At 40.2% G+C, this 15,383-nt stretch overlaps 1 protein-coding gene across 4 annotated transcripts in view; it reads right to left on the bottom strand.

Moving 5' to 3' along the window:
• LOC143293042 (sorting nexin-14-like) overlaps positions 1–14,387 on the bottom strand; it is a 58,784-nt gene extending 44,397 nt beyond the window's left edge. For 3 of the 4 annotated variants that reach the window (XM_076603870.1, XM_076603871.1, XM_076603873.1), the window contains exons 1-12: positions 14,183–14,387; positions 13,380–13,448; positions 12,829–12,877; positions 12,144–12,223; positions 11,444–11,522; positions 10,510–10,553; positions 8,904–8,991; positions 7,109–7,193; positions 6,285–6,444; positions 4,296–4,371; positions 3,297–3,341; positions 2,227–2,307 (exon numbers count right to left, since the gene is read on the bottom strand). In XM_076603870.1, coding sequence (XP_076459985.1) covers positions 2,227–2,307; positions 3,297–3,341; positions 4,296–4,371; positions 6,285–6,444; positions 7,109–7,193; positions 8,904–8,991; positions 10,510–10,553; positions 11,444–11,522; positions 12,144–12,223; positions 12,829–12,877; positions 13,380–13,448; positions 14,183–14,280 — 954 coding nt within the window. In that variant the 5' untranslated portion in view covers positions 14,281–14,387. The remainder of the gene's footprint in view (positions 1–2,226; positions 2,308–3,296; positions 3,342–4,295; positions 4,372–6,284; positions 6,445–7,108; positions 7,194–8,903; positions 8,992–10,509; positions 10,554–11,443; positions 11,523–12,143; positions 12,224–12,828; positions 12,878–13,379; positions 13,449–14,182) is intronic. The other variant, XM_076603872.1, reaches the window with a different exon arrangement.
• Positions 14,388–15,383: the final 996 nt, after the last annotated feature.

Here is a 15,383-nt window from a genome sequence, read left to right as displayed (position 1 = left end):
GTGCCTGAAATCTGACTGAATGACAAAGGAAACGAATGATGAGCACCCAATAGCAGCATTCAGTCGGCTCTACCCAGGTAGGCAGCCTGTTATGCAAATGACCTTGAGTTTTTAAAGCGATTAGAGCTTGGTCTCCGACTGAGGATAAGCACTAAAAAAAGTATCGTATCATTCATGATTCATTTATTCACTTCCCAAATTCACTCGTTCGTAAGAATGGGTTTTTAAAAAAGAAAAACAAGAATGCCAGAGAATCGACAGACAGACAGAGAATAGGAAAAAACTTAGCCGTATGGACAGCACAGGAACAGGAGTCATGATGGCTGCTGGAAAAAGAGGGTGCTAGCCAGGGGGACAAAGGGGAGGTTACCTACTTCCGGGAGGTTATCGACTGTAGTACTTTCGTTTTCTCCGCATAGGCGGATAGTAGTTTGCACAGGACAGGAATGTCAGACCCCTGCCGGAGTCTGCACTAGTTGGGTCACGGTTAAGTATGTGTAATTAAATGGGGTCTTATATGTACAACAGTTTCTACCCCGCCATAGACAATCATCAAATGGGGTGTGAATGCTTGTTATGTTCTTGTTTCTATCACCCACTGAATGCTGACATGGTTTACATGTATTTGATCTTATGCATGCATATACACACGAATGGGGTCCAGGCATTTAGCAGGTCTGCAAATCTGTTGACCTGGGAGAATGGAAATATCTCCACCCACCCTTTACCCACTAAGTGCGCCAAAACCGGTGATCGAACTCAGGAAACTTAGGTGAGAATCCAGTGCTATGACCATTCCCCCATCGCACCCGTTGTTCAAGGTTTATACTATACATTATTTAGATGTGGGGAGAAATATATGTCATCTGAATCGAGTTGGAAAAGAATCTGTTGAGATTTGATCCACCACCCAAACCAGTATTTACTGTTAATTTGTTTGCTTTTTGCATCATTGTGATTACGCTGTGTATAATGATATAACATTATATATATGATACAATAAGAAATTTATTCTTCTTTAATTCTCATCATCACATTTTTGCTCTCATGGACTTCATTGGAAAGCATTAGTGACGTGAGAAACAAGCTCTAATATTGATGACGGAACCACCTCCACTTCATTGAACGTATCTAATTTTATAAGTATATTTCATGTCTCATGGACTTCATTGGGAAGCATTAGTGACATGAGAAACAAGCTCTAATACTGATGATGGAACCACCTCCACTTCATTGAACATATCTAATTTCATAAGTATATTTCATTAAAAAAACCCAAACAAACAAAAAAAACCCCAACCCAGAGCCATAAAAAATAGGAGCCAGCAGGTGCTAGGTGTCACTATCCATGTGTATCTATCTATCTATCTATCTCTGTCTCTCTGTCTGTCTGTCAATCTATCTAATAGATATATTTTTTCAAAAACTGAAAAAGAGAAAGTGCTTTCAGGTGTTACCATGCATGCATACACACACATGTATCTCTCTTTCTCTCTCTAACTGTATCTATATGTCTGTATCTATGCAGCCTTGGTGGCTGGTTGGCCTTTGGGAACCATCCTGATGCCGACTGTCCTAAAACCCTCTTGGCCAAGAGAGTGGGGATGTAACATGGTGCAAAACACTCTCCCCTATAATCAAATTCTAGCCCAGATAGTTGGGACAGCAGTTGTCTCCTCTGCTGTTTTGATGGTATAGTCCGACACGACTACCTCCATTGTTTGGATGGCATAGTCCGACACGACTGACCTCCATTGTTTTGATGGTATAGTCTGACACGACTGACCTCCATTGTTCTGATGGCATAGTCCGACATGACTGACCTCCATTATTTTGATGGCACAGTCCGACACAACTACCTCCATTGTTTTGATGGTATAGTCCAACACGACTGACCTCTAATGTTTTGATGGTATAGTCTGACACGACTGACCTCCATTGTTTTGATGGCATAGTCCGACACGACTGACCTCCATTGTTTTGATGGTATAGTCCGACATGACTGACCTCCATTGTTTTGATGGCATAGTCCGACACGACTGACCTCCATTGTTTTGATGGTATAGTCCGACACGACTGACCTCCATTGTTTTGATGGTCATAGTCGGACACAACTGACTACCATACTGTCATATACTATCATCTATATCAATATATTTTTAGCTCTATTTCTTAAGATTCAAAAAGGAGAAAGAGAAACTGCTGCGCACAGACAGCATTGCTCACCGACTGGTTGGTGGCCTGGGCCTGGGAAAAGTGAGTCAGGAACTGAACCCGGGGTGAGGGGGGCTCAGTGGCCACTGGGGGCTGGAACCAGCACACATGTCACTTCACAGCTTTCACTTTTCAATGTTCATTGATGTACTGCTTGATTTGTTAATCAATTAATTGGCCACCGGGTGTTGAAACCAACACCCGCACATGACCACACATGTCACTTCACAGCTTTCACTTTTCAATGTTCATTGATATACTGCTTGATTTGTTAATCAATTAATTGGCCACCGGGTGTTGAAACCAACACCCGCACGTGACCACACACGTCACTTCACAGCTTTCACTTTTCAATGTTCATTAATGTACTGCTTGATTTGTTAATCAATTAATTGGCCACTGGGTGTTGAAACCAACACACACACACGTGACCACACGCATCATTTCACAGCTTTAACTTTTCATTTTATTTTTATTTGTTTAATCATTAATCTATTTATTCATTCATTCATTCATTCGTTGGCCACCAGGTGGGGTGGTACCACCACCACACATGTCAACACGCCTCACTTCATAGCTTCAACTTTTTAATTTCTTTTTATTTGATTATTTTGTTTATTCATTCATTCATTTATTTATTCATTCATTTATTCATCAATCTATTGATTTATTCATTCATTCAACAGTCAGAGGGCTGAAAAAACACACAGGTCAGCGCACAGCTTTTCACATCTTTATTCTTAACATTTTTGTTCACCCATTAATTTTGTTTATTCGTTCATTTATTCACTTATTTATTCATTCATTAGCCAATGGAAGCTGAAACCACCACACACTCCAGCACACGTCACTTCACACCTTTAATTTCCATTTAGAAAAAAATTATTAAATTATTATTAGTTATTTAGATCAATCAACTAATTTTTCTTTCGTTGGCCACTGTCGGCTGAAATCAACACACATGACCATATGGTATTCCATATCTTCATTTTACTTACTTACTTACTTACTTACTTAATTAATTAATCAAGAACATTGTACAAAATCAATAACCAATAAGTGCATACAATCTGTTTACTTACTGGTGTATTGTCAAGGAAGATTAATAACAAGTTGTTCACCATATCCTGAAACACACAAAAGAAAACACAGCATTCAAATGTAATTTGATAAACTGACAACTGAATAGTAAAGGAAATTAAAGTTTTTAAAACACCGACAACAACAGATAATGTAAAGAAAACATACAGATCTAATGACAGTTTGTTGGTACTGAAACAGATCCCTCCAATTTAATTTAATTTCTGAATGGATGAATAAAGATGTATTGTATTTCAGTGTCACGTCTTAGAGGGAATATCCAAGTATATATTACTCAGAGAAAATTAATCATAGAATTGCTGTAATATTCACTAATTTAGACTTATACCATTTTAACTATAATTCCGTATCTATATTTTCATTTATAAAGTTTTAAGTCAGAAGTCTGCTGAGTGTCCCTTTAAGTAGTTAGTACCCAATATTTGCAGAATGTTTAAAAACACCATTATACATCTGCTAACATGTCTTCATGGAAAATTCTGTTGTTACCAACATAGGTGTCATTAAAATGTGTGACTAGCAAGTTCAAACATTAACAAAACAATAATGATAATAATAATAATGTTCACTTTGGATGCATGACTTCTTCTTTGTTCATGGGCAAATGTTGTATAACACATGAAGGGGGTTCAGGCACAAGCAGGTCTGCACAACTGTTGGACCTGGGAGATCGGAAAAATCTCCATCCTTTACCCACCAAGCACCCTTACTGAGATCCAAACCCAGAACCCCCAGACTTAAAGTCCAACGCTTTAACCACTCGCCTATTGCGCCCACCAGGATGCATGACAAATGACAGAGGGAGAGTGGGGGGTGGGGTGAGGGGGAGGGAGGGGTTTTGAGAAAGAGTGGTCATGAATGATTCATGTAGTTCGTAACTTTTTCTTTCATGCACAGCACCTTCAGCTCTTGGAGAGAAAAAGGGTGCTATATAAATGTACATTATTATCATTATCATCATCATTATACCAAAAACCTACAGGGTTGGCGATGGCATCCATGGCAGGCAGCAAGACAGAACCACACAGTATCTCTCGCACCATGGCACACGTGCTCCTGTCCGTGACACACACATGTGTAGTGATGACTGGTTGAGCACAACACAACACAAGACAACACAACACAACAGGATAAAACAGAACAGAGTGGGTGTATTGGAATACAACAGAACTGAACAGAACAGAACTGAATAGAAGTATCAGAACAGAAGCATTGGAAAAGAACAGAAGTATCAGAACTATTTGCATAGAACAGAACTGAACAGAAGAGAAGTATTAGAACAGAACAATTAGTAACAGAACAGAACAATTAGGAACAGAACAGAAATATTGGAACACTGGAACAGAACAGAAATATTGGAGAAGAACAGAAATATCAGAAGAGAACAGAAATACTGGAACAGAACAGACAACAGAACAGAAATATCAGAACAGAACAGAAATATCAGAACAGAACAGAACTGAACAGAAGAGATGTATCAAATTAGAACAGAATAAAATAGACATATTGGAACATAACAGTAGAGCACAAATACAATAGTAAATAGGAAGTACAAACATGACTTGGAAATCACATACAAGCACAAATACAATAGTATAATGGAAGTACAAGCATGACTTGGAAATCACATACAAGCACAAATACAATAGTATAATGGAAGTACAAGCATGACTTGGAAATCACATACAAGCACAAATACAATACTACATAGGAAGTACAAACATGACTTGGAAATCACATGCAAGCACAAATACAATAGTACATAGGAAGTACAAACATGACTTTGAAATCACATAAAGCACAAATACAATAGTACAATGGAAGTACAAACATGACTTGGAATCACATACAAGCACAAATACACTGCAAATGTACCAATTTGGATCCATATCCGCATAACACATGAAAGTGCTTACACATGCGTGCACACACACACGTATGCCCACACACAACAAACAAACATCCTCATACCCCCCTCCACTACACCCCACCTCCCTCATTCACATACCCCCCCTCCCCCGCCCCCCTCCACTGCACCCCCACCTCCCTCATCCACATACCCCCCCCCTCTTCACTGCACCCCCACCTCCCTCATTTACATACCCCCCCTCCCCCGCCCCCCTCCACTGCACCCCCACCTCCCTCATCCACATACCCCCCCCCCTCTTCACTGCACCACCTCCCTCATCCACATACCCCCCCCCCCCTCTTCACTGCACCCCCACCTCCCTCATCCACATACCCCCCCTCCACTGCTCCCCCACCTCCCTCATCTGCATACCCCCCCCTCCACTGCTCCCCCACCTCCCTCATCTGCATACCCCCCCAAACCCCCCACTGCTCCCCCATCTGCATACCCCCCCTCTTCACTACACCCCCACCTCCCTCATCTGCATACCCCCCCTCCACTGCTCCCCCACCTCCCTCATCTGCATACCCCCCCAAACCCCCCACTGCTCCCCCACCTCCCTCATCTGCATACCCCCCCTCCACTGCTCCCCCACCTCCCTCATCTGCATACCCCCCTCCACTGCTCCCCCACCTCCCTCATCCACATACCCCCCCTCCACTGCTCCCCCACCTCCCTCATCCGCATACCCCCCCAAACCCCCCACTGCTCCCCCACCTCCCTCATCTGCATACCCCCCCACTGCTCCCCCACCTCCCTCATCTGCATACCCCCCCACTGCTCCCCCACCTCCCTCATCTGCATACCCCCCCAAACCCCCCACTGCTCCCCTTCCTCTACATAACCCTCACCCTCCTGCCACACCCTTATAACCCAACCCCAATCAATGCACCCTCATCCTCCTCCCACACCCTCGTAAACCCCCTTTCCCCCTTCTTCCTGCACCTCCACCTCACCCTCCTCCCATACCCTCAAATCCCCCCTTTCCCTTCCCCTCTAGCGTCCCCCCTCCATCCATCCAATCCCAAGCCATCACACACACACACACACACAATCCCACTTGGAGTTGAGGGCCTGTGGACGGAGAATGTAGGGGAAGAGACTCTCGGTCAGACGCCTCAGATACTCCAGCTCCGCCTTGCGACTCCACATGGCGCAGTGAACGTTGGAGCCCAGGTAGTCCAGCGTGGCCTGCTGTAGGTCGCTGTCGTGTGGCACTGCTGGTGAACCATGAACCACTCATCATCATCAGTATCATCATCGTCATCATCTTCATCATCAACATCATCATCATCATCATGAATATCATCAACATCATCATCATCATGAATATCATCAACATCATCATCAATATCATCATCATCATGAATATCATCAACATCATCATCAACATCATCACCAACATCATCATCATCATGAATATCATCATCATGAATATCATCATCAACATCATCATCATCATCATCATCATCATCATCATCACCAACATCATCATCAATACATGTATTTATACAGCACTAAATTTCGTGCTGTGACATGCTGGTGAACCATGAACCACTCATCATCATCATCATCATAAATAAAAAATGTATTTATACAGCACTAAATCTTGTGCTGTTGCACTGCTGGTAAACCACAAACCACTCATCATCATGATCATCATCATCATCATCATTATTGCAATAAATAATAAATATATTTATATAGCACCAAATCTTGTGCTGTAACAAAAAAAATCAAAGCGTGTCACTCACAAAAAATGTAATGTGCATGCACACATGCAAACACACACACACACACACACACATACACACATGCACACACACACACATTTTTTGACAGTCAACACCAAAAACATTTCAGTCCCTTTCTGAGGTCACTTACAATCTCGGTTGACTTGCACAACAGCGTCCACATGCTGAAGAGCTACTTTGGCCAGCTTATGGGTCACGAGATGGGCCACATCCACCTGCATATGCACACACATACATTACATTACATTGTACTGCATTACACTGCACTGCACTGTCTTGTATTGCACTGCATTGTTTTGTATGACTGTATTGTATTGCACAGTGTTGTAATGCAATAGCCGAATGGTTAAAGCGCTGGACTTTCAATCTGAGGGTCCTGGGTTCGAATCTCGGTGCACCTGGTGGGTAAAGGGTGGAGATTTTTCCGATCTCCCAGGTCAACATATGTGCAGACCTGCTGGTGCCTGAACCCCCTTCGTGTGTATGCGCACGCAGAAGATCAAATACGCACGTTAAAGATCCTGTAATCCATGTCAGCATTCGGTGGGTTATGGAAACAAGAATATACTCAGCATGCACACCCCTGAAAACGGAGTATGGCTGCCTACATGGCGGGGTAAATAAATAAACAAAAGGTCATACACGTAAAATGTTACATGTCTGTCTGAGTGTGTATGTGTGTGCGTCTGAAATCTGATTGAATGACACAGGAAACGAATGATGAGCGCCCAGTGGCAGCCGTCAGTCGGCTCTACCCAGGTAGGCAGCCTGTGGTGCAAATGTCCCCGTGTATGTAAAGCGCTTAGAGCTTGGTCTCTGACCGAGGACAGGCGCTATATAAGTATCCACATCAATCAATCAATCATTCTGCATTGTATTGTATTGTACTGTATCACTCTTTTTTGTCCCAACAGATTTCTCTGTGTGAAATTCAGGCTGCTCTCCCCAGGGAGAGCCTGTCACTGCACTGAGAGATCCACCTTTCTTTTCTTTTTTTTGTTTTTGTTTTTTGTCTCTCTGCAAATTTTATTTGTTTTCCTGCCAAAGTGGATTTTTCCACAGAGTTTTGCCAAGGACAACCCTTTTAATGCCGTCGGTTCTTTTACGTGTCCTAAATGCATGCTGCACATGGAACCTCGGTTTATCATCTCATCTGAATGACTAGCATCCAGACCACCACTCGAGGACTAGTGTGAGAGGGAGAAAATACTGGCAACTGTGGGATACGGACCAGTGTGCTCAGGTTCTCTCCCTTCCTAGGCAGATACATTACCACCAGGCCAACACTTAACACTGCACTGCATTACATTACGCTTTGTCACGACAGATTTCTCTGTATGTAATTTGGGAAGAGCGTGCCACCACAGTGCAATTATTATCATTATTATTATTATTCTTATTATGAGCATATGTGCCTAATGCCCTAGGCATTTACAAATAGAACATATATGTAAATATCAAAAGGGGAAAATTGAACACAAGATACCAAACATCACTGAAAACTATTCATCCACCCCCCACACAGTTCACACAAGCACATGCACACGCACACACACAAGTCATAGCACACAATCGTAAATACTCCACAATCAAAAATACCACCAACAAATCCTGAAACTATCAAAACTCACACACTCACAAATAGTCATTTTAGTTCATACTGGAAACGGATGAGCTGTTGAGAATTAATCAGGAGGGGAAAAGGTGGGTTGCAATGTCTTCCATAATTTTTCTTTTCTTCTGTTTTCAAATATATCTGTTTTACTATCTAAGTGGATTCTCTTTTTTTTTTCTTTTTCTTTTTCTAATAGAACTCTGCCATGGGCAAGTAATCACTGTATGACAAAATGTTAAACTTACAAAGAACGGAAGTAATTTCTTTATCAGAAGATGTAGTCAAAACAAGTCAAACATGTCATTCAAACCTTCCTCATTCGCCGAAACAAAACGGAGGCCAAAAACCGGATGTCAGTCCGTAACTCATCCACAAACTCCTCATCAAGACTTAGATCTCTGAAAATGAAAACGGAACAGATGAGATAAATGCAGAGCACAAGTATTGATAATTCTAATACATTAACCAGTGCTTTACTTTACACACACATAATTTCATCATTGGAAAACACCCAGTTTGATATAAAAAAAAAAATTAATAAATAAAAGAAACCGTGTTTAAATGCTGTTTAGTGTCTAATGTGGAAAAGAGCTCCTTCATTTGCAATGAAATGAAAGGTAATTGCCTCCCCTTACTTTGCCAATAGGCCCAACACTCGGCTTATATCACAGATTGACATAAGTTTATATTTGGGCCAACAGCAAAGTGAGAGCTGTATTATCAATGGTTTCTCCAGTCAATCGGAAACCATTTACAGCTTAGTCTTTTGTGAAGGACTATGACTGTCAAACTAGGAGGCAAAATTGCACTGGCTCTTAGTGCTGCAGCCTTGTGGGCTAGTTGGCTTTTGGGAACCATCCCAACGCCGACTGTCCTAAAACCCTCTTGGCCGAGAGAGTGGGGATGTACTTGGGCAAGACACTCTCCACTATAATCAAATTCTAGCCCAAATAGTCGGAACAGCAGTTGCCTCCTCTGTTGTTCTGATGGTCATAGTCGGACACTACTGACTATCATATATATATATGTATATATATATATATATATATATATATATACACTTTGCCTGTGGAATTCACTCTTCTCTGTAAGCAAATGAAATGCTTACAATGGATGCAAAGCCAAGCATAAGGTTTGAATGGGTTTATTTCCGATGCTGCTGAAAACTTAACAATGTCTTACATTTAGTCTTTGATGGTCACACCTTGTGTTGTTATATTTTGTAACTTTTTTTTTTTTCTCATACTGATGCCAATTGTTAGTGCTCTGGGCACCTGTGTGAAGGAAGTGCATTATGAATACCATTATTATTACTATGCCTTTGAAAGATTTGTAACTTACTGGAGATGGTATTGTTAACATCTGCAGTGTAAGTAATTCTCACTTAAACACAACTGACAAACAAGCACATAAGACTATGGATAAGGATTAAAGTAGGTAAGATACCACAGTGTTTTCTCTCTCTCTCTCTTTCTCTCTGTCATACAAAGAAACACAAAAAAAACAACAACAAAAAACCACACACACAAAAAAACACATAAACTGATAAACTGTACACACTGCACAAATGAACAAAAAAACACATCTTCTTTTCATCACACAGCCAGCATCAACCTGTTGTTGAATCTGTCATTGTTGATGCATGTTAAGTATTTACGTATTTCCATGATCAATTATTCCTGCATGTGTTTACACACAAACGGGGTTCAGGTACCAGCAGGTCTGCACATTTGTTAACCTGGGAAACTGGAAAACTCTCCACCCTTCACCCACCAGATGCGCTGAAATCAGATACTAAACTCAGGACACTCAAGCAAGAATCTATTCAGCCACTGCGCCCATTATATTACATATTTTAGAAGATGAACAGCAGTCAGACAACTAACACTCACTTACAACAGACAAGTAATACTTACTTGTACCATGTATAAACAAACTCCTTCAAGACCAAGCTGAGAAACTGAAAAATGAACAAAAATAAACAGAATGAACAGCTTGTTTACATGAACCATATTTCTCTACGAAACATATTTCTCTAATTTATATATAAAAAAAAGAAAGAAAGAAAGAAAAAAAAAGCATGTATAATATTTATGTGCTCATTATTACTTTACAATATGTCTTATTCATCTTTTCCACACCTTCAAATGGGGCTATGGCCTTTCTTGAATAAAACATAGTTATCACATTTTTAAACATTTTGTAAAGGCTCTATAGGTACCAAAGTTCCTGACTAATTTGTATGAACCGGTTTTAACTGACAGCTTAAACACGTAGTTCATGACAAAACAACTCAGCATATATATAAGAAATAATACAATCAAAGATAGTCATTTCATCAACTGTTGAATAATCCAATGATTGATCAGTCACAAGTACCATGCATCATTTCCATCCTTACTTTTCGGTATTTTCGTTTATCACTTCAATATTCATCGGTCAATGTAAACAGTCAGTTGATGTAACTTGCACAACACAACACAACACAACACACACACTACTTTGATGCATAAAACTGATGAACACACATACCCACACATGTTCACAAGCTCGCACACAGGAACATGCAGAGAAACAGAACAAATCATAATTCATCAATCAAGATGTATTTATATATGAATGTTAACAGGACAGAACTTTGTGTAACATATTGCTGTTGTCAATTCATTAATCAAGATGTATTTATGAATGTTAACAGGACAGAACTTTGTATATATATATATATATATATATATATATATATATATATATATATATATATATATATATATATATAAAGAACAAATCATAATAATCATGTACAAAAAACAACAACAAAAAACAGCAACATTTTTTAAAAGGTATAGATACCTCTTCCAAAGCATCATCCACTTTCTGGGGAATTTCCAGACTGGTCCAAGGCTGGAATGCCAGGATGTTCAATTCTGGCCTGCAAAAACATCACCACAGATAAAATAGCATGCCATACTTACGAGCATCAAGGTTCATAAAGGCTTTTAATCATAAAACATCTAAAATCCAGTAAAACAACATAGGCCCAAGATTTTAAAAAAAGAATCGCACTTGGAACCCCTGTCAAAAGCATGGTATTCTGAGTGCTGACTTATGCCCCTTGAATAGAAATGTCATTACTACATAGATGTGAAATGCAATTTCTGTTGGGAAAAAATCCTCTCATGATCAGGATACTTTTTTCATTATCATTTTACTTTTAACATGAAAATCCAGTGGAACATTTGGCGACTATAATTTCTCACTGACAGAAACTATACATATACAACTTTTTTGTGCGATATAAAGCCAAAATCAAAAACCTATACTGATCAAAGAATGTTTTAAAAGACTTTTAAGGTCTTAAAAAAGGCATGTCATCTCTTACATATGTAATTTTAACAAATTTCATGTCTAATAAATTCAAAAGTGATTAACTGAAAACAGTGAACAGCACCACAAGCAGGATCTTGCCTGTAAGTTTTCTCTCACTAGAGTCAGACGCATTACGGTGACAATAAAAATGAATTGCCTGCAAAAGATTTAATATATTCATCACCTGTGTCTTGGGCATTTCTTTTGGCCGCATACTCTGCATACAGTTCTCATCAAAGTAAGCTCATCTTCTGTGTTTCTTCTCTGTGACATAAATAAATATAATTTCAAAAAATCAACCAGAAACCTGCAAATTGTACTTGTAGTTACAAAGCTCATGTGGTTATAATAAGCACTAAATCCCAAGTTGAAGTCACAGAGCACACACACACACACACACACACACACACACATGCAACTCTATGCAGAGTAAATATATAGAAGAATTTTTTTATATAGTCATGCTTTTCAAACACACACACACACACACACACACACACACATTCACTCATTCACATGCACACACACACACACACACACACACACCAAATATGCAGACTTATGAACACACGAACTGCATGTTCATATTTTTATGCTCCTAAAAACACAAAGACACAAACCTGCAGATTTACAGGTATGAATGTGCATACACACACACACACACACACACACACACACACACACACACTCTCTCTCTCTCTCTCACAGATACACACACTACTCTCTCTCTCTCTCTCTCTCTCTCTCTCACACACACACACACACAAAACACATGCACACAAGTGTGCAAACACACATGCAACATTGCAAGCACACATGAAGATATACATAAATCATGACCCTCCCCAAAAAACAATTCTGTAATTTACCTTTCTATGTCTGGTGTACATCAGCAGGTTAGGCAGCATAGTTTCAGGGCTGAAAATAACAACATCATTCTATCAGTTGAGTCAGAGTCTCTTACGCAAAGGATAAAACATTTCAGTGCTCATTTTTTGGTCAGCAACTCATGTATGTATACATGCATGTATGTGTGTTTGGTGTGTACATGTGTGTGTGTGTGTGTGTGTGTGTGTGTGTGTGTGTGTGTGTGTGTGTGTGTGTGTGACTGTGTGTGTCTGTACAGATGCAAGTATTTAATGTGTGTGTGTCTGCGCATATTTTTTTTGTTTACACACATACACAGTATGTGCAATGCACAAATCTACAAACTCCACCCTGTTAAGAGAGTAAATCTTAATAAAAGAAAATAGAAGTGAAATAAAGTAAAACAAAGAAAAATACCCTAAACAACGTTGACCTTTGGGAAGTAAGACAAAATCATCAAACCCACACACAGACAAACTCCCATCTATGATGACAACACACACACACACACACACACACACACACACACACACACACACTGCAACCAATTTACCTGAAACAGCTGTAGGCTACAGCAACTCCCATGACAAAGCACCATGCTGCCAGGAACAGGTGGAAATAACTGAAACAACAGCACACACACACACACACACAGCACACACACACACACATTAATATAATAATAACTGACACAACAGCACCCCCCCCCCCCACACACACACACACATTAATATAATGTTGAACCCATTCTACACAATTCAAACCTGGTAACAACCACGCTTATATTTTTGTGATTGGAATTAAGTTGAAAGACAATGAAACATTGATTTCTGTTATGTGTCATGAGTTACATGTATCACCTTTTCCCTTTTTTTGTTGTTGGTTGTATCACTACATGCATATATATATTTTATGAGTCAGTGTAGCATAGTATTTTCAAAGTTTCACTATCTTCTGACAAAAATGTAATATTAGACATGTGTGTGTGTGTATGTGTGTGTGTGTGTGAAATGTGTAGTAAATCAGAAGCTGATAAGAGACATACATACATACAGACAGACAGACTTACAGGTCTCTACAGACAGACAGACAGAGACTGGGAGAAACTGAGACAGGCTTGATGGGGAGGTAAAATAATTTTAATGATATTATCCATTTGTCATCAGTGGCAAAAAGCAAAAAATTGGAAAGATCATATGAAGATGGAAAGGAATGGCTGTTTCCAGCCAAAATTTGCGCATAACGAAATGTTATCATGAACTTTCTACACACAGTGACAGTCCATCAGTAATCAATTACCAATTCCCGATAATCCACCTTACAATTTAAATACATGTACAGCCGAGGGAGTCTCACCTGTAGTAAACCAAGGTAAACACAAGCAGTGCAGCCGTTCCTGCGGCGAATTTTGTGTGTTGCTGTAAATACAGCTTCACCAAATACCAGGGGATCATTGTCTGAACTTCACGCAGTTAAACTGATCTGTTGAAACAATTTGGAAACATGGTCCGTAGTCGATGGTTCACAGTGCAGAAATCGTCTGTCTGCTCGGCCCACTCCGCAAGCGATTCAAAGGGACACAATCCATAAACTTCCGTTTCAAAGGTGATCGTGTTCTGCGGTGGCGCACTAGTTCCGTCCCCCGTGTGTAGTGGGGTGTGTGGTAGAGGTGGTAGAATGGTCAAGACTCTCATTGACGAATACAGTGACCATGACGGTTGGAATCGCGGTCTGGCCATCGGCTGGAAAATCAAACTGAGTTTCTTGTCATTTGGATGAGACGATAAACCGAGGTCCCGTGTGCAGCACTCACATGGCGCACTGATAAAAGAACCCACAGCAACAGCAAAATTGTGTTGAAGAATCCACTCTGATAGGAACACTAATTTTATGCATGAACTCAGGCCTGACTAAGCATGTTGGGTTATGCTGCTGGTCAGGCATCTGCCAAGCAGATGTGGTGTAGTGTATGAGTTATAAAGATTTATCTGAACGCAATGACACCTCGAGAGGAACTGAAACTCTCTCTGGATTGATATGTATGTTCATATATGTGTGACTGCATGGATAGTGGGTGCGTGTGTGAATGGATGGATAACTTATGTATGTGTGCTTTGTGACTGGGTTGATAATGTGTGTGCATTTGAAAGGATAATGTGTGTGTGTGTGTGTGTGTGTGTGTGTGTGTGTGTTTATAACTGGATGGATAATGGACTTGTGTGTGACTGGATGGTGTCGTGTTTGTGCAATGAATGAGTCAGTATCAGTGTGATTTTGTGGGTATGGGACAAGTAAATCTCTGTGATCTGGAAGTACACCAGTGGAGTGGGAGTGACAGGTTTCAATTAGGATTGGAAATGATTAATGAATGAGCATGCAAGTTTGTTTTTTGTTTGCTTTTTTTTGCCTGCTTCTGAGTTTTTGGTATGTTGGTAATATTTTGCTAAAATGAGTCAAAAAGAGAAAGAAAAATGACAGCAATAATAACATACACATCGTTTTGTGATTAGATTAATGTGTGTGTGTGTGCATTTGAAAGGATGTGTGTGTGTGTGTG

The sequence above is a fragment of the Babylonia areolata genome, chromosome 18 (genome assembly GCF_041734735.1).
Source record: "Babylonia areolata isolate BAREFJ2019XMU chromosome 18, ASM4173473v1, whole genome shotgun sequence".
In the NCBI taxonomy this organism is placed as follows: domain Eukaryota; kingdom Metazoa; phylum Mollusca; class Gastropoda; order Neogastropoda; family Buccinidae; genus Babylonia; species Babylonia areolata.
This window is presented reverse-complemented; position numbering and strand designations above follow the sequence as displayed.